General features: G+C 38.8%; 1 protein-coding gene across 2 annotated transcripts in view; it reads right to left on the reverse strand.

Moving 5' to 3' along the window:
* Positions 1-1142: 1142 nt before the first annotated feature.
* The window catches only part of LOC134627880 (ephrin type-A receptor 6-like), a 71681-nt gene continuing 47868 nt past the window's right edge, over positions 1143-24955 (reverse strand). For both annotated transcript variants that reach the window (XM_063474343.1, XM_063474334.1), the window contains 12 exons: positions 15346-15470; positions 14842-15004; positions 12951-13056; positions 9960-10030; positions 6255-6380; positions 5473-5658; positions 5280-5341; positions 4974-5183; positions 4726-4875; positions 4375-4568; positions 3646-3795; positions 1143-1952 (listed from right to left, as the gene is read on the reverse strand). In XM_063474343.1, coding sequence (XP_063330413.1) covers positions 1838-1952; positions 3646-3795; positions 4375-4568; positions 4726-4875; positions 4974-5183; positions 5280-5341; positions 5473-5658; positions 6255-6380; positions 9960-10030; positions 12951-13056; positions 14842-15004; positions 15346-15470 — 1658 coding nt within the window. In that variant the 3' untranslated portion in view covers positions 1143-1837. The remainder of the gene's footprint in view (positions 1953-3645; positions 3796-4374; positions 4569-4725; positions 4876-4973; positions 5184-5279; positions 5342-5472; positions 5659-6254; positions 6381-9959; positions 10031-12950; positions 13057-14841; positions 15005-15345; positions 15471-24955) is intronic.

Genomic DNA, 24955 nt, shown 5'->3' on the forward strand with positions numbered 1-24955 from the left:
TAACCTTCACTGTCCAAAATATTGTGTAACTACATATTTTCACTGTTAAGTGCAAATCCACAGTTCTGATATAAAATAATGACTGTAAGCCACAAAAAAGCAGCATTTCTCACAGAATCTAAAAATGTGTACATACTGAACACCTACTTTGGCCAGACATGGCTTTCACCTAGCACCTTCGATAAGCACCCATGTGACAAACTCACCTGACAGTGAAACAGAAAATGTGTCAGTCTTCTGAGTGACAATTAAGATAACTTGTTTTTGAGTGAGAGATGGCATCTATGGACATCTGTGTGTGTGTGTGTGTGTGTGTGTGTGCGTGCGTGCGTGCGTGCGTGCGTGTGTGTGTGTGTGTCTGAAATTGGCTCCCTTGCCACTTCATTAGGTATACATGTTCACCTGCTTGTTCAGGCAAATATCTTCTCAGCTAGTCACAGAGCAGGAACTCAGTGCAGGTCAATAAGACCTGCTGAGGTTCACACTGAGCATCAGGAAAAAAGATGATTTAAGTGAAGCATGATTTGGCATGGTTTTTGGTGCCAGACATGCTGGCCTGTGTATTTCAGAAACTGTTGATTTTCCTGCCCAGCCATTTCTAGAGTTTACAAAGAACAGTCAATAAAACAGAAAACACCCAGTGATCCAGCCAGTTCTTCAGGCTGAAATGCCTTCCTGATGCCAGAAGAGAATGGGCACACTGTTTTGACCTGCTAGGAAGGCAATAGTAACTCAGATAACCACTCATTGCAACCAAGGTATGTAGATGAGCATTTCTGAACACACAAAACATCAAAACTTTGAAGCAGATGGGCTACAGCAGCACAAGACCGTACCTTTTGTTACTCCTGTCAGCTGAGAGCAGAAAACTGAGGCTACAGTTCACCAAAAGCAGGAAGTTTTTATAGATGTTACCTGAATTGATTAGTCTTAATTTCTGTTGCAACATGATAGAGTCCAAATTGATGTAAATAGCATCCCGTTTTGCATCAGCTATTCAGAAAACTTCTATTCCATATATCAAAATGTTTCCAACACCTTGTTGACTCAAGGTGTAATCCTGTACTGGCAAAGTGTACCTAATGAAATGTGTGGCGTATGTAGAGATTGAGGCCAGGGGTGGTTAAAGTCTGAGAGAAAACTAAGTATTAAAATAGGGTTGTTTATTCAGGAACCAACATACTGGATAAAACATACAATTTTCACAAGACTTTTTGTACAAGACATACTGCATCATCATGAAGAGAGAACATACATTTCTATAAAATCTTTTGACATTCAGCGGTCTTCAGTTCAAAAAACATGATTGTATTTTACCATCCGGTCAATCTTTATTCTTTTAAGTGAAGTGTTTCATAAACCAGCTGGAAAGGTAGTTATTAAAGTCACGCACTGTACCACACATCACCAAATGATTTCTCCTGTCCTCATCTTCTCTGGTCATGAGGTAACAAACTTTAGACCATTCAAAGTCAATACAAACCATTGGATTGTCACTTGGAAAGAGAAGAGGTATTGGTGAACACTTGAATAGACACTAGAGAAAATAAGTCCTAAATTCAAGTGAATGCTAGTATTTGCTGAGATAATAAAGAGACCGCATTTGGCCAACGCCAGAGGTTGGTTGTTGTGGAGGCTGTATTGATAATGATCCAGATGATGATGTGTGAGCTTACTAGACCACATGTGGTCTAGCAGCAGACCGCTCTCATACGAGCAGCATGTGGTACCTGCTACACCTAAGAGTCTGGTGTTTTGTGCAATTAGTTGAATGACGATGCCAAGGAACTTTTTTCCAGCTCAGTTTGTACACACAGTCTGACTCTGTGCAATGGGCTCACACTTGAAAGCCACTCTGCTGGATGTGGTGAAGCTGCAGGCGAAGGGACTGTATGCTGCTTATGATTCTCCTCTGATGGCCAATCAAACAGACTCCAATACGTCTGATGTCACTGAAGAAAGAGGAGAGAAGAGATAAGAACAGCAGACCTACTTTCTACAACAAGGAAAACGCAAAACTGTAACAAGCAAAAAATTGACGGTGTAAACAATGACCACATTTAACGTGAAAGCACAATAGTGGCAGTGTTGTAGTTTATGTTACACAGTCAGCATATGCGAATTAAACTTGACATACAGTACTGTGTAAAAGTCTTGAGCCAACATTTCTTAATAATTTACGTCCAAGGAGGCAAACTTTATTGTAATTTTTAAAGTGGTCTTGAGCAATAGTTCTCCAAAGCTCGTCTTTGGACTGGCTGCTTTATCACTCATTTTCAGTGAAGTCCTTTATTTTTTAAGGTGGTTTACACTGACAAATTGTACAAACATAAAAAAGCACCTAAATTAGTGTTGTGTTACTACCCGTATGTCGCAAAAACAAATAATTTGTTACAGTTTCTTTAGTTGAGTCTAAAAAATGTCAATGACAACACAGTTTGTCAAACATGAGCTTTTTTTGTACCAAAAATATGATTCCCAAAGTGCTATTAGCTGAAAACCTGGCATATCTTTGCATAATATGCAGTGTGTTCTTAACAAATTAGAGGAAACTGGATAAGTGGAGTACAAAAGAAGAAGTAAAGGGCTTAAAAAAAAAACCTCTACACAGTAGATGAACACTATCTGAAAGTAAATTTCTTAAGAATCAGCAAAAAGAAATTCAGCAAAGACAAGCAAAGAAGTGGTCTCAATTGAGGATGCCTGTCAAGAAGCATTCTTAAAAAAGGGAAAGAAGGAGAAAAGCCTGAGGTATCAGTGTCAGTAGGTCTGATTGAGTGATGAATCCACATTTGAAGTTTTTGGTCAAACCAGCATCGGTATCTATGGAGGAGGTCAGAGAGGCACAACAGTAAGTGTGTACAACCCTGTGTAAAACATGGTGGAGCCTGTGTCATGGTTTCTGGGTGCATTTCAGCCAGTGGTGTTGGGGATGTTTTCAAATGAAATCATGAAAACAGAAAATGCCATCCAGAAAATATCTGATTGACAACAGTTTCATTTTCCGCATGGCAATGATCCCAATCACACTGCCAATGAAGTAAAAGCATTCCTGGAAAGAAAAACACATAATGGAGCACTATCAGTCATGGATTGGCCTCCCCAGAGACCAGACCTCAACATTATTGAAGCAGTAAGGGATCGTCTTTATAGAGAACAGAACAAAAGGCAGCCAACATCTAAAGACGAGCTTTGAAAGTCCTTAAAAAAACCTGGAGAACTGTTCCTGAAGACTACTTAAAGAACTTACAAGTAAGCTTACCTAAGAGAGTTCAGGTTGTGTTGAATAATAGGTAAGGTAGTCATACCGATATGACTTTCAAGTTTTTTTTTAAAAAAAAACTTTACATATTACATATTCTAATAATTCCCTATACCAATTTCCTGTTTTCCTAGCAAATTTAAGACTTTTAGCACAGTATTGTAGTTCAAGTTTCTTGATCGTGCTGTGGTTAAACCAGCAGGCAAACACAGCATAAAAAATAGGATATTTAAAAAACAACTGCATAGCACTGGACAAAACTCAATAGTTGAATCGTGTTTTTTACAGTGTCAATATTTCCTGCTCGTTTTATGCAACTTAGTTTCCTTTTAGTGTACGTTTTGATACTGTAGCTGCTCTCTGTATAATTTGGCTCTGCTCACTCTATGCTCATGATTGAAATAGAATCCAGCGTCGTGTATCCTGCTGCAAGAAAGTTGTTCTTATACTGGCTCATTTTGATGGAGTCGAGCCAGTCGCCGATAGAGATGAAAAGAGGGTAATCTGGCATGTCGTCTGGGGAGTCAGCGAAACTGACATGGCAAAGAGAAAAACACAGGAAATATTCTTTGAATAAACAGTTTAGATGCATAAGAATTACCAGTCAATCAAAATTATACCTTTACCTACCTATTCTTTTCTGATAGTTTCCTTCAGGTTCAACATTTTTATTGGTTTATGATGTGATGCACTGGGACGCTACAGTAATATGCAATACATACATGTCAAACCTCATAATTTTAGTAGTGTAATTATGTAGCTATAATTCTTAGACATTCCTTTCTGTGTAGTTAAATGCACCCATTCTGCATCCTGAATGTTTATGCTGAAATGCTTTTAACTGTGGTTATATGTGTCCTCATATTTTTGTGTATGTTTTTTTAAATGCATGCATAGTCATATATGCCATCATGATTGCATGTATTTCTTTCCGATGTTTTTTATGTAAAGCAACATGCTATAGTCGTAACTGTACTCAAGACCAGGAAAAATGAATTTGCCTTATTTTCAGTGCAGAACAGCTCCATATTTTCCAGATTCTACACTATCTTAGTGTCTGTATATACTGTATATAAACAATGGAAACAGTCTCTGCGTTATCCGATACTTACCTCTGAACATCATTGGCTAGATTCAGCAGCCCACTGGGATTAATTATGAGTTTGTCGAGGAACGACAGCACATCACTGAAGTGTGGGCGCTGGCTGTATTCCTTTTGCCAGCAGTGTAGCATGAGCTGATGCAGCGTCACAGGACAGCCCATTGGTGCTGGCAGACGATAGCCTTCTTCAATAGATAAAATGACCTGAGATGAATGTCAGTAAACATACTGTTGAATCTCAAATAAAACAATGATTCATTCATTTTTTAAAGAGTTACACTCCTCATACAAGAGACAGAATTGCAAGAAATTGAATGAAGTGTTGACTATGCTGAGGAGTTTAGAGCGAAAAGCAACTTACGTCTTGATTGGACATCTCCCAGTAGGGCCTCTCTCCATATGACATCACTTCCCACATGACAATGCCATAGCTCCATACATCACTAGCTGAGGAAAACTTTCCATAAGCAATTGCCTCTGGTGCTGTCCAGCGTATTGGTATCTTTCCTCCCTAATGCAAAATAGAAACACAGGATCCTCTTGTTAGGGCGATATTCAGACTTCATTATCATTATTGATGCTGTAAAATCTTCCAGGAGCTGCACTCACTGTAGCTGTGTAGGCTGCTTCGGTGTCATCTTCAAGAACTCTGGACATGCCAAAATCGGAGACCTTACACACCAAGTTTTCATCTACCAAGATGTTGCGAGCAGCTAGGTCTCGGTGAACATAACCCATTTCTGAAAGGTAGGTCATACCAACTGCGATGCCCCGCAGCATGCCAACCAGCTGGAGCACTGTGAACTGACCATCACGTGCCTGAGGTGGTATTAAGACAGAGAGGGTACAAACAGCGTGTGAAGAAGACAATCTTCAGGAATGCACCATACCAGTGTGAACATGCATTCCCCTTACCCGGAGGAAAGAGTCCAGTGCTCCATTTTCCATGTACTCCACCACTATCATTATTGGTCTGCCTGAGGAAAAGGAGAAGGACTTGATTTGACAGCTCAACGGAAAGAAAAGAGACCAAACTGCAAAAATACAAAAAAACCCCCAAACAAACCCAAAAACAAGAAACGGAAGTCAAGCTGTGTAAAGAGCTTACTCTTAGTGACGACTCCCTCCAGCCTGATGATGTTGGGGTTGTTAAACTGCCCCATGATCGAGGCCTCACGCAAAAAGTCTCGTCTCTGTTGGTCCATATAACCACCCTTAAGGGTCTTTATTGCCACAGAGATGTCCATCCTGCCTGGTACACGCAAACGGCCACTGCAGACTTCTCCAAATTCACCTACAAAACACAGTAGACTTCCTTTCACTTACATAATAAAACATATTCAAAATAAAAACTAGAAAACAGATTAAATGCTGGGTATTGTTCCTGAATCCTTACTCTAAAGTGAAAACGACAGACGAAATAAAAATGAACATGACTCAGATAGACATGCAGCCTAATCACTGGAGGAGATATATGAAATTCATTACCGCTAGGCCTACTGTACAGTTAGTTGTCTGACATATTTAAAACCATGCAACTGCACATGCGTTCCACCAGATGGAGCTCATATTACAGAAACCCCTGAAAGGGGGCACCTTCATAATTACTCAGGGGTTTATAAGCCGACACAATCTGTTCAAATTAATGAACCATCAAACTCCATTATTCAAAGCCTGCAGTGTTAGCATCTCTAAGGTCCAATACTAATATGCTTCAGCATTTCTTTTTATATAGCAGACAAACATTACTGGCAAGTTTTGCAAATGCCTACGTATCACTTTCTTGGAAAAAACGCCCAGGTTGAAGTAGTGGCAAACACTGGATTGCCTCTCGTGTCTATTTCATCCGATGAATTATCACGACTTACTGATTTGTATTAGTTGTTTTACCTGCTCCTATCACCCTCTCGATGCATATGTAAGAGGGGTTTATCTCTTTGGCAAATTCCTCCACAGCCTGAGTGGGGTCTTCATATGTATCTGGATCCACATAGGTCTTTATTCCAGAAAATGGGACTAGAAGAGAAACAGACAATATAATGTATTATTTTATGTATATTATGGAGTAGCACATAAAAGTTAGAAATGAGGTTGAACTGCTTTGATACATGAGTACAAGTAGGATAAAGTTCTTACACATTTCTCCACAACAAGGACACACAACCAGACAGAGAGAACAGTGTTAAACACATGTGCTCAGAAGAGATTGTTAAAGGGTTTTTAAGCACAAACTGAACTAAAGATGAATTCTGCCCAGGGAAAAAAATGATAATTTTTATTGATTGAGTGAATGATTGATTTTTACACATAAGGTATGGAAATTCTCATATCTAACATTATCTAATCAGGTCCAGGAGGGTATAAAAGATCTCTTAACTTTGTCTCAGACTGAGACTTTGAATGATAGGTTATTTGATTATGAAATTCTCGTCCTGCATGACTTGCATGAGAAAACTTTCTTCCCAAACAGATATTAGTTTTATCAACCACAGTGCATATTTTCTTAATCTATTCAAAACCTGAAGCATTTGCAAGCATAAAGTCATTATCTGGCTTCTCTAAGCCTGCAGGATATTCTGTTATACTGAAGCCAGGCTGTGCAAGAGAAGGTGATTCTTTATTCAACTGTGTTAGTCCATAATTGGTCGACTATTTGCTTCTTTTATATTGTGAGGTTTTTCTGTTATTTTGTCAAGGGATGGAAAAGGGGGCAGAAAAAGAGAAAGAAAGAGCTGAAAAAAAAATCCCCAGAGCAGTATAAAAAGACATTGCAGACAGTTAGAATTCTGCATCTTCCTCTCTGGCTGAGGCTGGGGATGCTGCTGCAGTGGTGTGCATTATGACTGGCACGAATGATAACTGGAAGTTGTCCGTGGTACACCTCAAGCAGATGAGCTTGGGACTAAATGTACTTTATAGCTGCGTCAGCTTGTGTTGTGGAAGCTTGAAGGCTTCGTCTACCCACCTCTGTCTCCAGGGTGTCTAAGCTCAGCTCTATAATAGAACAAGCCTTTTCTACCAGTTTGTTGAGCCTGGTGGCATCCCCCCACCTGGGTGATGGCTCCCAAGCACACACGAGCAAAGAACAAATAGCACAGAAAAAACTGGTGCGATTCATATAGATTTCATTCTACTGGATAGAAAGAAATGACTCATAAAAGTACATTTGTATCAGCAAGGCCATTGTTACTGTTTGGCATAAAGTAAAATTAGACTCATTCTTAAATAAGCTGCTGAAAAAAAATCTCTGTCCAACTTCCAGCACCATTGAGGAAAAGACTCAGAGAGCAGTATTAGCACAGCAGATAACTGAAATAATTATCAAATGTGGACACAAGCACCAAAATATGAGTGTTTGTTCCTCTGCAAAATCCCATTAGCCACTTAAATTTTCAAAATGTTCCAATTTGGTCATCCTTTGCATTTTATTAAACAACATTTTTCACTACAGAATGAAATACACCTGATAAATTTTGGAAGTTTTACACTTAATTTTGAATTATTTTAACAAGTCAGATGTGTTACTTGAAAACTTCCTCAGAGCTGGTTTGTTTGAAGTAAAACAAGATAACTGCAGGTACACATAATATGTTACATGCTGCTCCAGAGGTCCAGTAACAGTGCTGTCCAGCTTGAGGGATTACCCTTTTACTCATACATACAACTAGATTCAGATATTTAACATTCATCTGGTGCCAATTTTTTCCCGGTGCGATTGAGTGAATTTTATGAATTCAGTGCATGAAGGCTTCTTTACCCTTGGCTCAGCTCTCTCACACTGGCGCACTCTGTCATCAACGTTTTTAACGGCTTATTTTTTCACCGGGTAACACAGAGAGATAATCATGTACCACCACACCAGCAGACACTTTAGAATCACCTGATAACCTGACAAGCATGTCCTTGGACTGGTTCAGACCTGGAACCCTCATGCTGTGAGGTGACTGGCGGCACCACTGCGGTGTTGTACTGAGTAAGTCCTGTAACTAATCTGACTGTCTTAAGTTCATTAGTGTTTTATCCTTTCCCAGTTTAGTCCATGGTAAACTGACTGCAATTATTAGAGTGCTTTATTACTATCACCTAACACTCAAAGTACGGCATGAGCTCCATCCATAAATGCATTTTTAACATTAACATGCAAACCTAGATGGATGCTTCAGAGGATTCAGAACAAACACGCAGTATTAATCACACTAAGTAAGTGATCATAAAAGAGTATATGCACCATTTTTAGTTCTCATATCACCTGTGAACAATTTCCCTGTAATGTCATTTGCCTGCTGCACTATATAAAGAACCAGATTAGTTACCTGCACACAAACAGTAGCAGTGCACACTTAGAGATGGGCCTTGTGTCCAAAGGACAAGGAAATGGTATGTCAGCATGTTACAATATTTTCCTCACAGTCTTTAATGCTCTTCTCGATCAATAAAAAAAAAAATCCCCAATCAAACACACACAGGTAAAATTGTTAGATTTGTGTCGAGAGCCAAACTTGTTTCCCTGCAGGCCTCAAATCGGATCCTACAAGAGCTCTCACTGAATTGCCTAAGTAAAACACAGGGCACAATAATACGTCCTCCCTATGGGGCAATCTATAACCCTGTTTTTATCTCTAATTGTAGCACCACTGTAATTATTAACTGGAACAGCAAGTTTTGTCAAAAAACCAATAGTGGGTTTCTGGCAAACTGTGAGTGATTTAGCACAGAAAATAGGCCCAATCTGTGTGACAAAAGCCCAAACATAGTGAGAGGGGACTTGAAATGGATTTTTAAGAGTCAAAATCTCACCAATAGCATGCTCAATGGTGAGCCAGACCGAGGGATTTCTTTTTGTGTTTTGTAAGACGATGCAATGTGTGTGTTTACTCAAAGTATTAAAACGACAAAAACAGGGAACATTGGCGCTGCAGGTTAATCTTCTGCTTTCTAGATTACTGACTGACATTAGAGTTTTAAAAATATATTTTAGAGTCCACATATGTGTATACCTGGATTTGTAGTTATTGGTGCAGGACATTTTAACTGTAAAAAACCTCTTTTAATAAGTACAGTTAACCTAATATTTGCCCTATATTGGCTGGATTGATCCATATCTGACTCTTACCTGAATATAAATTTATTACTTGCAGTTTTAATTTTTTTTGCCTTAATCAGTTCTTTTAAAAGGCTATTTAGCTTTGATCTTTTTTCATTGCACACTAACATTCGCCTAATGCTAGTTTGAACAAGCTCCAAATCCAAATCAATCCACCCTATCTACCAGCACGTGGATGGACTGTAATGAACCAGTGTCTTTAAATACATCCTTTTGGGCTTATTTTGTTTTTGAGCCATAACAGGAATTACAAAAAATGGAACTGTAATAACCGAGTTTCATTCAATAGAAAATAAGAGAGTCCATAAATTCTGCTCATGACAATATAAAAAATGCATAATGCATAAGAATTGTTGCTCTAAGGCAAACGGTGACCACGCTTTGTATAACTTCTTGCAAAACTAAAGTCCTGGGAATTACAACAGATGTTGCCGCACTCATCTTACCTGTGTGAAATCCCATATTAAATACAGACACACACAGACACCCACCGTGTCCACTGTGAAAGCGTGTCCTCCTCTTCTCCTCAGATTTCATCCGGGCTTTGATGTACCCCTGACACCTGCACATGTAAGCCAGATTAACACAACAGTTAAGATCTTAATGAAAATGCTAAATGAAGATAAATTAGTTTACATTACCAACATGAAGCATGAGTACTTTTTTTTTTTTGCCATTTGGCTTCTCTCTGTGATCCCACATAATCTGCCTTTTGGTTTAGAAAAAATGTCTGTGTGAAAACCGACATTATGCCATTATGTTCTTTTCTATCACTCGTTTTAAGAGCAATTTTTGCTCTTTCCTTGATTTAGATCTTTTTTCTTCTTCTTTTCTTCCATTTTAGTATTCAGATCCCCACATGTTCAAACTTTCAAGGCTCCACAGAATGGGACTATCATGGGAATTGACAATCAAGCACTTGTATTCAGCAAAAAGAACAATTTAGATCCTCTTTGCAAAAACTATCCAAGAAGAAGACTGCTCTTTAAAAATGTCATCATAGGATTGCATTTTTCTGAAATGTTGCACTTTATTTACACACTTTACAAGTCACTTACACAAGATAATACTTTATTGATATTTGGGTGCAGGTAAACCTGGTTCAAAGACAATGAGATAATGAATTCACACACTGTGACTCTTCTGGATTGGTATTGTTCACACTTCACACATAAAAAAGCTGCAACTATATATGAAAATCATCTCTGCAGAACAGTATAACAGGTTTAAAGCAGACACCTGGTTACCTCTGCAACATTTTCTTTGCCAGTTATAGTTCTGCAAATTGTCCAGAAAAATGGGGAATAGGTGGATCAGTTTACTGACAAATATATAGGAATACAGTATATAATAAGAAATCTTAGATTGTATGATTCTAAAAAGCTTGAAAATGAATATTTGGTATGACCATCTTTATTCTTCAACACAGCCGGAACTTTCTTGTAATTTCTTTAAGTAGTCTTCAGGAGTAGCTCTTCGGGCATCTTGAAGGACATTGAAAGCTCTACTTTGGATGCTGGCTGTCTTTTGTTCTGTTCAAAATGTTCAGTACTGTTGAGGTCTGGACTCTGGAAAGGTAAATCCATGATTGATAATGTTTCATTCTGTGTTTTTTTTTTTTTTTTAAATCCGGGTATGCTTTTACTGGATTTCTGCTGAGGCTTCAGTTAAGAGTAGATGGATGCCAGATGCATCTCTATGGTCGCGTGTCAGGATATTTTTCATATTTCTTAAGGACTTTCAGATATTATTGACCTGCTTTAGTTTTCTATTAAAGGGTTTTGAGGATTTGCCAAGAAATGCCAAGTTTTCAACTAACAGTCTTTGCAAAATACGTTGTTATGCCTTTCAAACTGTGTTAACGTTGACATTCTTCAAAGATTCAATAAAATAAAAAGATACTGGCAGCTGCCACTGCTAACCTCTTGGCCTCCTAGTCAATGCACATGTTGTCTAAGTATAAAAATCCTAGTTTACCTTCCTCTTGAGTTATTGCATTCATAAAATTTTCAGAAAACTTGACCTCTGACCTTAGTCTTGAGGTCACTGAAATTCAAACTCGTCTGAGACTTTAAGTAGATGGACCCATGGTATGAATTTAAAAAACCTGTTTCCTTGTTCTCACCCACCAGCCTGCCCGGTGGGGTGATGACAATGATGCATCAGTCTTTTACAGCTGAAGGGTAAAAATGAGAACAAATAATGAGTTTTTGTGACAGAATAACAAAAGTAGTTAAGAAAAAATCTAAGATTGGTTCTTTGCTAAGTTTTCTGTTATATGTAGAGACAACCATGGTTCATCTCTTGAGTCAAGTGACTTTTTTGCTTGAATGACTCATAGGTCAGTGTTAAGTGGCTTAACAAATTAGTGATCACCAATGCTATCCCTCAAGCTCCAAATACATACACCTATAGCAAGGGTGGGGAACTCCAGGCCGCAGATCAGTTCATTACCAGCCCTCTGGAGAACTTCAAGACATGTTGAGGAGGTAATCTAGCCATTTAAATCAGCTGTGTTGGATCACGGACACATCTAAAACCTGCAGGACACCAGCCCTCGAGGCCTGGAGTTCCCCCACCCCTGACCTATAGCATCAATTTGAAAATATTACATCACCTTGTTCTTGAGTTATCACATTCACAAGATCTTCAGAGAACTTGACCTATGACCCTCTGACCATTAAACCTACTCTATTATTAGATGCACCTATAGTGTCAATTTGAAACAACAATAATTTCCAAACATTACTCTGGAAATGCTCAGGTACAAGGAATGAATTGAAAATGAGTAAAAAAGCAGCGTGTGTCCAAAGAGATAAGAGACTTTGAGGATGTCTGGAGAACTATTGCTCACCAGCACTTTAAAAAATTACAAGCCAGTCTGGATTCTTGGCAAAAAAGAAATACTGTATTTACTGTATATACCTTAACTACATTTCAGGTGCAAACAAAGATAAGCTAAAGTAACAATGTTGGTGGCTCATTTCCCATACAGAGTCATTTTAACATAGATAGTGATGTCATCCTTTTTTTTCAGCTTTTTTGTAGACTGTAGTTTAGATATGTTCAGCTTAATGTAATGTTTGCAAATTGTGTAATCAAAGATTATCATTCGGTTTGTATCACAATTAAGTCAGAATCTAGACAGAGTATCCACACGTTCTGGCCATTTTTCATTGTTTATTAATAAGTGCCACTAATGGTAAAAACGCTGTGAACCAGAGGCAGACTGAAGACAACTTTGTGAGCCAACCTGGGGAGGTTAATGGAATGAAGAAAACTGCTGGTACATGCATTACATGCGGAGTAATTAGGCAGAAAATTGGTTCAGCCATTTGTAAAATAAGGGTGTCTGCTTGGTGGCAAAAAAGGAGTCCATTAACAGACTTCTGGTTGTGGCCTCACTCTGGAGATTATGAGAGAAAAAGGTGTGTGTGTGTGTCTGTGTGCGTGTGCACACAAAAAAACAGGGGATGTCTTACCGTCCAGTGATTAAAAGGAATAGGGTAAGGATGACCAAAAGGGAAAAACCTCCTACAGATGCTGTGACAACCACCAGAACTTGACCCTGATCAGCAATATCAGGATCTGAGGAAAGTGAGAACAAAGTGACGGTGAAAACGGCGGAAAGATCATTCATCTGAATATTAAGAACTCTCCCTCCCAGACTTGATACCAGAGGAAGGACAAACTGCTTTGCGACACAAAATGTACTGAACAGACCGACTGTGGTTTCTCTGTTACTAATTTAAAACAGTATCCATGTTTATACCCAATGAAAAGAAACGAACCAGGCATTTTGTAAGTTTCCTCTGTAAAAGATTAGTTGTCTCTCCTGAAATGAAAAAGCCTATTTAATATTATTGTTGTAATTGATTGGCTTCTATTTTGACATTTGATTTGTTCTGACTAGGTTATTATAATCTTAATCTAAAAGAGTGAGTTATGCATGATGCGGCTGGATTGCAAGGAATTCATCATATTGGATGGAAAATTCAGCTGTACATTGAAATTATTATTATTTTTTTAATCAATTGCACGTGAGTGGCAGTCATTGATATTTATTTCTCCATGAATGTCTTAAATGCACTTTCCAGGACTCAGTCCGGTCCTGTGAAAAAACTAAGTACACTCTTTCTTAGGAATTAAGAGGGTAAGCAGTTGTCAGATGCTGCTAAGAAAATGCACTTTAACTAGGGGTCACCAGGAGGAGTAGTCACCTCCATCAAAGGAGAAGTTTGTGCATTTTGCACGTTTGGAGCATTCAGGTGAGTTAACATAATGTCACAATCTTCCAAAGAGTGAACGTCCCAGACAGTCAGCCCAAGGTCAGAGTGTGCAGTGTCAAAGGAATTGTGAAAACCTAAGGGCTACATCTCAGATGCTACAGGTCTCAGTTGTCATGTTAGATGTTAAAGTTTAGGACATTACAATCAGAAAAAGACTGAACAAGTGTATCGTGTTTGAAAGGGATGACAAGAAAAAGTTTCTTCTCCCTAATAGGTTTGCAAAGCTGCATCCAAACATACTACAAGGCTTCTGGAACAAAGTCCTTTTGACAGACAAGACCAGGGTGGAGATGTTTGGCCATAATGCACAGCATCATGTTTGAAGACAATCCAACAGACCATAGCATGGTGGTGGAGGGGTGATGATTTGGGCTAGTTGCAAAGCCACATAACCTGGCCATCTAGCAGTCATCATACAAATTCCTCTGTATAATATCAGATTCTTGCAACAGGGCAATGATCTCAAGCACATCAGCAAATCTACACCAGAATGGTTAATAATAAGAAGTAGCAGGAGACAGGGACATTTCCTTTACTGACATGTAAATGTTTCATTTCACATATATTAAACATTTACTTGAGGATAACTTTTCTTACATTTCTCCAACAGTTATTGTAAAATTAAAGTAAACGTGAACTGTGCGACTTATGAGGTGCACTATATAATGTCAACAGACTTATATCAAATTCACTCTTATAGTGAAGTGTGAGAATATTCAAGTGAATATATACACATTCATCATCTAAAGGGTGCCATACATGCTCAAGCAGACCATCAGAACTGGGAACTTATGGAAGCTTATAAGCATTTAAATAAATGGCTCATGCCTCAATAAGCCCTGATGAGTTTCAGTGACTCGTAGCAAAGAATGATCATAAAACGTCTCCAAGGATTATATAGAGTTGGTAATCGACAGTGATGGCTCAACATCTGTGGCTTTCCAACTCCCTTTCTCTCCTGTGCATTGTTTTAAAACATACTCCAAATCCATCTGGAACAACAAATCTACCTGATTATCAGTGCCGCTCCTCCCTAACACATACAAACCACAACTCCCAAGTGACCCATCCCTTGCAATCATACCCTCGGCTGCTGTTGTAAACTCAAAGTTGGGGCTGTATGCTGTGTAGCCAGCAGCAGTGCGAGCGCGCACATGGAAAACATAAACAGTCGAGGGTCTGAGGCCCGTCACCACAACACTGGGGGCTTTGGTCCGTGTTGATGAGTAGCTCAGTTGCTCTTGCTCCTAGAAAAGCAGTAACAGATTGCCAAACATGATAAACAAAGCCACATTATGGCACAAGAGATAAACGTGTTTTTGCATAAACCCATTATCACAGCAATGTCTTAACAGAAGACATCATTTCTGTCCTATTAACTATCAGAGCAGATGGTGAACAAAGCAGGGATAATGACACATTATGGATGCTCTACACTTATGTTTGGCTTTCTCAATTACTCACTGCGGTGCATTCTAGAGCAATGGCAATAAAAAACGATTTTGCCACAAAGAGAATTACACATTGTACATAAACATAGTCTGAGAGAAGAAGAAGAACGTCATTCAATATGACAAAAAGGGTTTACCTTCTCATAATATTTCACTTCATAATCCACTATGTCTGAGGGTGGCTTTTCCACTTCTGACCAGGAGAGGGCGATGCTGTTTTGAGAGGCCCAGTCCTTCCTGACTACACCCACCAGAGCAGGACCTGAGGGTAAAGTGAAAGAGTGCAGGGTTTTGAGTCAGCTGTGATAAGAAAGCTGTGAGAACAACAGCGCTTCAAAGTTTGAAAATGATGTATTTTTACATGACTGGCATTTCTTGATAAGAAGTGTCTGTATCCATCACCGTGTTTCTACAATCAACAAAAAATACTTGACTTATTTGACTGACTTTCTTGCAATTGGTTGGCTTACTGAAAAGTGTCTTTGTCAAAAGGGTGAACCTGTAAACACATTAACACTTTGGGAAGCATAAGCAAGCAAAAAAACACAATAAACAATATGTTTCTAGCACATCTGGGGGACCGAGAGTCGCCTGGCCAAGAAGCCCAGTAGACTGAGGAAACAAGTGATCCAGGCCATTTCCTGCTCTAGCCTCTGTGGTGAACTCTGAAGTATATTCACTGAATTTAGAGTCGGTACTGCAAAAGGGATTTCAAAAGTGTCTTCAGTCATCAGAGAAAAGATGTACGCATCAAAGAACCAGTTATATGGCTGCAATTGCAAAAGAAAAGCTAAATAAACATCTGAAGCTGAACTTATGTACATCCTCGCTCTGCAGTTTATAGTAGACAATCTCAGGTAAAATAGCTGTTGTGAAATATCACGAGTAGGGCAGAGAAATGCATTCGGCATCACAAGAATACCCAAGATAAAAGTAAGACAGGGAAAAAACAGGAAACATTTTTATTGTCCAGCTACTGTGTAATGTTCAGTCTGAGAGAGACATTTTTGTTACAGAAACCACTAGACCTACACCAACTGTTTATCATGTTTGTCATTATTGCTGAGTTTTGGGGGAATATTTTACACAAGGCTGCTGAGGACATCATAAAATCACCTAGCAGAGAGTCAAATATTTACCATCAATTATTCATAAAGCCTCTGCTTCAACACAATATGATTTGGCAAACTAACAGATCCAGTCCCCCCTGTTGCTGTGCGTGCTGTTTGAGAGATCATTGTTGGAATACAAATTCAGGAGCAGATTGATGTCATAAATTGTCCTCATGCTCAGAGAAGCAGATAACCTACTCTATACTGAAGTCCACAAACTGGATGCGGCACTTCACAAAAAGGTGACATGTCCCTATAGCGAGTCGGATGCATTGGGGTGCAGAGGCAACTCTTACATCTTGTTAAGAAACCAAAACTTTCTAGCAGGAGCTCAGCCCAGACACAACGCTTCACAGTCCAGCGGCTCAACCACTTGTATTTTTTTTTGCAAAAAGAAAAATGGTGCACACATGAAACATGGTGTTTGATGCTGACTCCTGCAAAAATGCACACTCTGGGTGACAAATATGCAATATGCACACACCTTCAGACTCAAAGTGGTTTAAAAATGTATTTCTGTGTGAGACTGTAACTTCAGATAACTGTATTCTTCTGTGATACAGAAATTCAAAAATATATCCATGTCAGAAATTTTTAAAGTATAATGTTGTTATAATATAATCTTGTTATAAAGATGCCATAAAGCTAAAACTATCATAAAACTCAAGAAATGAGGGTCCACACAAAAAAATCACCTGCCAGCTGGTGGACCCTTTTCTGTGACATTTTAATGAGGTAAATGTGTGACTGTAAAAATGCATTTAAACGAGAGTTGTCTGCGTAAATGTCGAGGTTGCAATTGAGAAAGATGTTTTTCAGTTGGCTTTAGTGTAATTGAGCAGACCTTTACTATATGCATAACCCACTTAGGGGATAAAACTTTGTGAGCATCGTGTTACTAGCAGGGATTTCTGTTTGCAGCATACTGTACTGTATAAATTTATGCCTTTACTGTGTGAGAGAACTTGAGCTCGATTTTTTATTTATTTTTTTATTTTCTCTAAATCTCTAAAAACCTTCTGCGTACTTATGGAAGAAGCTATTTTAGGTTCAGGACAAATCAGTCTGCTGCTCAGACACCTTCTGCTATGGATGAGTGACTCAAAGAGAACAATTATGGTCATTACAGTTTAATCACAAGTCACAAGGCAAACGATAATTGACGATTGAGCTTACTCTATAAGCTCTAGCTGGTTTATTGGCAACATGTAAAAATAGGTTAACCCTCAACTTCAAATGCTCAAAGAAATAAAGAAAGGACATGGGGGAAGAAGAGGGAGAGGGAGAGAGAGAGAGCAAGTGAGCAGGAAAAGCTGTAAAGAAATCCCATGGGGTTGCATCTCCCCAGCATCTGAGCATATAAATAGAAGTCAGTCTTATTCCCAGAGCAAAGGAGGATGAAAACTGAAGAGAATCCACTGGAGGAAAAAGGAGAAACAGAGAGAGAATCTTCTGAATCAGGACACAACATGCATGTATTCAGCATGTGAGAACTTTGTGTGACCTGTTGTTTTTGTCTTACAAAAAGAAATCATTAAGATGAAGGCAGTAACAGAGCTAAATCTTTGTTTGTTTGTCTGTTTCTTGTTTCAGGCGGATCAACAGTAAGACATCTGCGGTATGGAGTAAAATCAAAAATCGACTGTCAGAGAAAAGAGCATGGAACAGACAGGACTTCTAATGTACAGTAATTCGAAGCTTTGCAGAGCTTTGCACAGGACTCTATGCAGTCCTGTGTAAAACTAAATGCACCCTTACTGCTTCCATAAGAATTCACAGGGTAAGTAGCTAATGTGAGCACCTTTATAACAGCAGAAGTTTTAGCAGTTTCTCTGGTTTGGAGCATTTCATTGTGTTAACACAATCCCAGGAGGGAATGTCCCAGCAAATTCATGCCAAGTTCAGACTGTGCAATGCTCAGAGAAACTGCAAAGAAACCCAAGAGCTACATCTTAGACTATACAGGCCTTTGTTAGCATGTTAATTGTTAAATTTCATGAGACTACAATAAAAAAAAATCCCACAAAAGAATAAGCTTGCTCTGTTTGGAAGGGCTGCAAGGTTTGCAAAGTTGCATCTGATCAAACCACAAGACTTCTGGAACAATATCCCTTTTACAGATGAGACCAAAGTGGGGATGTTTGGCAATAATGCACACTGGTGCATTTGATTAAAGCCAATCACGACATATCAGCACAAACTACTAATGCCAATTGTCAAGCACGGGGGTGGAGAAGTGATGATTTGGGCTTGTTTTGCAGCAACAGAACCTGGGCACCTTGAGGTCATTTGACCATGAACTCCTTTGTATGCCCAAGTACTCTAGAGTCAAATGTGAGGCCATCTGTCTGACAGCTAAAGTTTAGCCCAAACTGGGTGATGTAACAGGACAATGATCCCAAGCACAGCAGCAAAACTACAACAGAATGACTAAAATAGAAGAGAATTGAATAGTGAATCAAGGCGGTGCAATGGCCCAGTCAAACTTTAACCTGACTGAAGTGCTGCGGTGGAAACCCAAGAGAGCTGTGCATAAATGTTGAAGTGAAAAGTGGACCTACCCTCCTCCACATTGATGTGAAAGACTGATAGAGTCACACAGAAAATGATTACTTTTAGTTATTGGTGCTAAAGGTGGATCTACAAGGTACTGAATGATGGGGTGTGATTAGTTTTTCACAGGACTGCATAAAATCCTATGAAAAATTCATTTTTCATGTCTTCCACATTCTTTCCACGTTCCTTAAAAAAAAGGTAAATTAAACTATTGATTGATATTAGCGTTTTAACACCTCTGATATAGGTGCTGTAAAATTTGGTGAAACAGTCTCATTCTTGGTGAAAAGCTACACTGAAATCAAATTTTGAATGAATTTATAACATTTTTATTGACATTGTGCCCTTTGGAAAATTCGTCAGCTATAGTCAGATAGAATTGTTTTAACCACCACTGAAAGCTGTTAGTGATTTCTTATTAATAAGTAATCTTCGGGATTTAAAAACTACTATGATAAAGACAAGTCAATCAGTCTGGAATGAACTAAACAACTATGTGCAAAAATCTTAGGTGACTTCATAATTTAAACGAGAAGTTATTTGATTTCAATTATTTCAGCAAAGGAAAGAAAGTGATTCTTCTGTGCTGTGATTCTGCAGTCTAAATTTTGACAGGCTTAACAGATAACATGTTCTGCCTCTGCTGGGCTTTCTTTTTTTATGTACGGTTTACTATTAACCCAGAGTGGGTCTATATTTGTGGCTGTCCACAAATATTGTAGGTGGACATTTTTAATCTGTGCACCGAACACCTTACACAAATATGCAGTGACTTTCTGTGTGCCTCCTCGCAGAATACTGCAGTGAACTTTGTGGGAGGCATCTTCAGTGAGAAATCCTCTGCTGAGCATCAACTACAGCGAGCTCAGAGCAGAGTGCAGTTCACTCTACATAAATACAGAGATCATCGTGCTCGCTCTGCAACGCATTGCTGCCTTTAGAGGTGAGAGGACAACAGCTGATGACTTTGACCTGTGCAGTGAAACCAACTATGGAGCAGAGAATGCAAAAATAGTCATTGAGATGAGCAACTGAGACACCATGACATTGAAAAAATACCCCCCAAAACTACAGCTTGACAATTAATTAACCAAATATCTCCACAATATCTCATCTGAGTCAATGAAAACTATTCTATTTAAAGATAAAGTGGCACCTTAACCAGGCATTTAACTTTTCAAGGTTAAATAAGCACCCTGGGAACTGAGAAGAGAAACGATTACTAATTCTGATTAATAGCTTTAACATATTAGCAGCATAATGAGTCATTAATAAACAATTTACCAATGATGGAAGGGTAACAGAAAATATATTGCTACTTTCCTCTCACTAAATAATCCAGTTAATTTTTTCATTCTGCTTTTAATTGTCTATTATTCCACAATTGCCATAATATCACAATCAATTATACGAATCACCTTGCAGCATCTGTTTAACTGGTAATGAGGCTGTACATCCACAGTCCCCCCCCCCCCCCCCCCCCCCCCCCCCCCCCCCGCAAAAAAACCTTAAGCAGACAGCATTTTTCATTCCATGAACATCCCACCTTAGTTGAATTTATTTTAAACCTATACAGCGGTTTGAAGAGTTTAACATGATTTTCAATTTTTCTTTTTTAAACATCACCATAAAAGAGCTTCCTGGAATATTTTTCCTTCATGTATAGCTAACTCATACATACACCGACAGCCCCTTTGTTAGTTACAAAGTAACCAACATGGCAGCAACTCAGCACATTTAGGTGTGAAGACATGGTCACGACGACCTTTTGAAGTTCAAACTGAGCATCAGAATGAGGAAAGGGGGTAAAGTATCTTTTATCTTTGGCATGGTTGTTGGTGCCAGATGGGCTGCATGAGTGTTTCAGAAACTGCTGATATGATGGGATTTTCCCACACAACCGTTTACAGAGAAGAACCATTTAAAGAGAAAACATCCAGTGAGCAGCAGTTATCTGGGCCAAAATGACTTGCTGATGCCAGAGGTCATATGAGACTCATTGAACTGCTGTGAACTGATAGGAAACAGTAACAGTAACATGCAACAGAAACCAAATAACCAGTTGTTATAAGCATACGGCCATGTCTGAATGGAAAAGACACTGAATCTTGAGGCAGCAGAAGACCACACAGCGTGCCACTCCTGTTAATTACGAACATGAAACTGAGGCTTCAATTCACACCGGCTCACCAGAAATTAGAAGACAGGAAAACTGTTGCCTGTCCTGGTGTATCCATTTCTGCTGTGACAATTAGATGGTACAGTAAGGATTTGGTATAAACTTTGACAAAACATAAATACATCCTGCCTTGTATCAGAAGCTTAGGCTGTTGGTGGTGTAATGGTGTGGGGGATATTTTCTTGGCGTACCGAGTAATGTTGCTGACCGTGTCCTCATCATGAATACACAGCTGACAAATCTCAAGCTAAAAATAGACCAAAAATCCCAGAAGATCACCTTCCAGCACCTTATTGAATATAAACCATGAAGAATTAAGGCACTTCTGAAGGCAAAAGCACTTCCAACACACTATTAGAAAGGGGACCCTACTAAAGTGGCTTATATTAAATGTCACATGTTTATTGCTTGGTCATTTAAATTTGCCTCCATGTGATGCTGTGAATCGGCTGCTGACTCAAGCAAACGTGTCATTGCACAGATTCAATAATTCAATCTTTTAGTGAATATATTTTTTATTTTTAAAATTTTGCCCATTTGTCATGTAAAATATGCAGAACATGATCACTCTTATTTATCCAAACCACAACAAAGAAACTGCTGTAATCTCCGTAACAGAGCTACGGTATATGTGTTGTATCAATCAACAATCAAAGAAAAGTGAGTATTTCTGGTTTCTTTTCAGAGGAGTAAGATAAGAAAATGCAGATAAAATAACAGGAACGAGCTGAGGAAATGACCAGCATACCATGTAAGTGTGGCTGATACATGTGTGCAAATGTCTTATTTGTATGAATTTGCTTGCCTGCTTGTTTGTGTGTGTGTCCCTGGCTCTCTCTCTCTGTGTGTGTGTGTGTGTGTGTGTGTGTGTTTGTGTGTACAGTATGTCTACTGAGGAAAGGCAGTTTGACAAGTTAATCCACTCTAAACATCCTAATGGGAACATCCCCACAGGCTGCTTCTCTTCTGCTATGGAGATTATTTTTGCATTCCAACTTCCTCCCACTGGGCTTGCTGCCTTTGCCAGAGAGATGGGTGCCAGGCATGACACATACACACCTGACATCTGGTTTGCATGGTATGATGACAGCCCATCAGCACACATTTCAGTTTGTAAAAATAAAAACCTCGACACATTATTTCTCCCTGTATACTAAAGAGAATTATGAGGAACGACTGTGAAGTATTTTCTTAATGATCAGGAGCATAAATATGATCTTATAACTGTCTGGACTCCTTGTTGTCACTTCATCATTAATGCTGCTTCATTCTCACTGCGTCTCACTGCTTTTGACACAGGAAGCCAGTGAATTCTACACATGGGCAAAGGTTTTAAAATTTTAATCTGGATCACAGTTTGAAGAGTCACCCTAATGAGCTGGTTGATTGGCTGGCTCGCCACTTTGGTCCAGACTGAACAGGCTCAACAAGTATTGAACAGACTACTGTGAAATGTGGAATTTGGTACAGGCATTTCCCAGGAAACTAATCCTCCTGACTTTGGTGATAATTGGACTTGAGATGTTAAAAGTAATGATACATATTTTTTTTAACAGGTTTAGAATTTTTCCTAAGCCTACTTTTAAAAAATGAAAAATGAGGAGAATTAATTAAATTACTACTTTACTTTCTGTTTTATTAAATTGAAATCATGATGAGCATGATCACTATTATATAATATAAAGATTAGCCAATTTATCAATTAAAAGAACATTATTGGTCAAGATTTTGACAATTCATGAATCATTTAAATGGTTAAAGAGTGATTTTGGGGCCATAGGCCAAAAAAAATTCATAATAACCTTTCAGCATATTCAAGTAGTCTGAATCATATTCACTCATTTTCATTCAGCTGCCCTAAATTAACAGTATTGGTAATTACCAATTTATTTATGTTCTGTAATGGTTAATCCACCACTATGTGCAAGCTCTTTAATCAAAACATTTTTAATGCTAAAATTTAATTAGTGTTGTTATCAATGAATGTTCAAATGTACTATTTTACACAATTGCTGAAAAAAACAAAAAAGCACTTTATAATATATATATATTTTTGATTTTTTAAAATTCTACTTCCATTCACGCACCAGGCCGCCTACGTATTACACATAGAGGAGCTGCTTGGCCATGGAAACCCATGCCATGAAGCGCCCAGCACCAGAGGAGGTTTGGAGCTCTGCAGTTATTGAGTCAGCAGAGCGTTGGTGACTTTTACGCTCTATGAGACTCAGCACTCAGTGACCCTGCTCAGTAACTTTACGTGATCTGCTGCTTAGTAGTTGAGCTGCTGTGGCTCCTAAAGGCTTCCACTTTGAAATAATACCACTTACAGCTGATGGTGGAATATCTAGAAGGGGGCGAACTAATGGCAACCTATTATAGGACACTGAGTTAGAACAAATGTTTGCAAAGACAGACTGCATGGCTGGATGCTCCGCTTTATATGTGGTGATGGGACTGAAAACACCTGAATGTAAAGATTAAGCATTGTGTGCACGAAAACCCTTTTATTTTTTTTTATTTTAAAATTTTATCCCTTTTGTCTTTCAGATTTCCAACCATTGCAATTCTAGGTTATTTTTCACAGCCGAATATGAATAAGTGTTCTTAGAGGTGACCCTGAGCTGCACTACACTGCGAGCATTTCACTAGAGTAAAAATTACAGCATGTGAATCTGAAAAGTTACATGCCCACACCAGTGATTACGTCTGTTCGGACTCTTTGTCATTAAAAAAAGATCAGAGTTCAGAACGTTAAGGACATGGTTCGGCCAGCAGTGATGGTGATGTTTAACCCAGCAGAGGCTGCGACAGGTCAAACCAGCTGTCACTAATTATCAGTTCAAAGAGTAATGAGAGACTAAACACGACGGGCCTACTGTTGGTTTTTGCAGTCTGTTCTTTGCAGACAAGGGTTTATGAAATAAAAGCTTCTCTTTGCACCACCGCTGTGCAACCAAGAGCATTTCTTCTTTCTCAGAAGCAATGGTGTCATCGACTCTTGATTGCATCGCTTTAGTTTTAGGAGTCACACTCTTCCACGCTCTTTTTTTTTCATAACTTATCATTTATTTAAGCTCATCAGTTTGATAGTTTTGGTGCAAAGTCATCAGTATTTTGATCAAGCAGCTCATGAATAATGAGTTGTGAAATATTTAGAGGGCTTTAGCGTTTACTTGAGTTTATTAGATACATATTTAATCAACATTTGGGTAAACATTAAATACATTTAATCAACATTCGGGCAAATATTGTGCCGGAGTTTCAATGTGAGCGACCACGGGAAAGGGATCGGCCTTCAAAAGATTCTTACATCCGTTATATGTTGTTTACATTTTCCAAGCTTCAAATATCTTCATCATTCACTGTTCTCGGTTTAAATACTTAAATAAATGTCAAAGCAGTATTACAACAATGGCAACTATGATTTAGCACAGACACTCACAGCTCCTCATTGTCTCGTTTGAGCTGCTGATAACTGAGATAACGGAGTACGACTCTAGTTCTCATCAGGATTTAATCTCAATACAAACTTCATACGCATGCTGAAAGGGGAGGAAACGTGCACATACATCCCAGCATAATTTATTAATCCACCTCCTTCCCTTCCTTCATCTCAACCTTCTCCATCAATTATTTCATCACTATTCCTGACCTTGAAGTTTAAGGTTAAAGCTGAATTTCAGGTCTCTTATTTTTTGCTAATTCAAGCCTGAGACGATGTTCCTTTGTGAACTTGTAGATCTAGTTGACCCCAGGTCTGCTGGGTTTCACTAATTAGGAATAGGTTCAGGTCACACTGACTCTGTCAGCAATTCAAAGGTCAGGAGTGCGTTCCATTTATTGACGCATTAAGCTGGAGGGAGAGATGGAGACTTAAGAGGTCTCAGGGTCCCCAGG

The sequence above is a fragment of the Pelmatolapia mariae genome, linkage group LG1 (assembly GCF_036321145.2).
Source record: "Pelmatolapia mariae isolate MD_Pm_ZW linkage group LG1, Pm_UMD_F_2, whole genome shotgun sequence".
NCBI classification, from domain to species: Eukaryota; Metazoa; Chordata; class Actinopteri; order Cichliformes; family Cichlidae; genus Pelmatolapia; species Pelmatolapia mariae.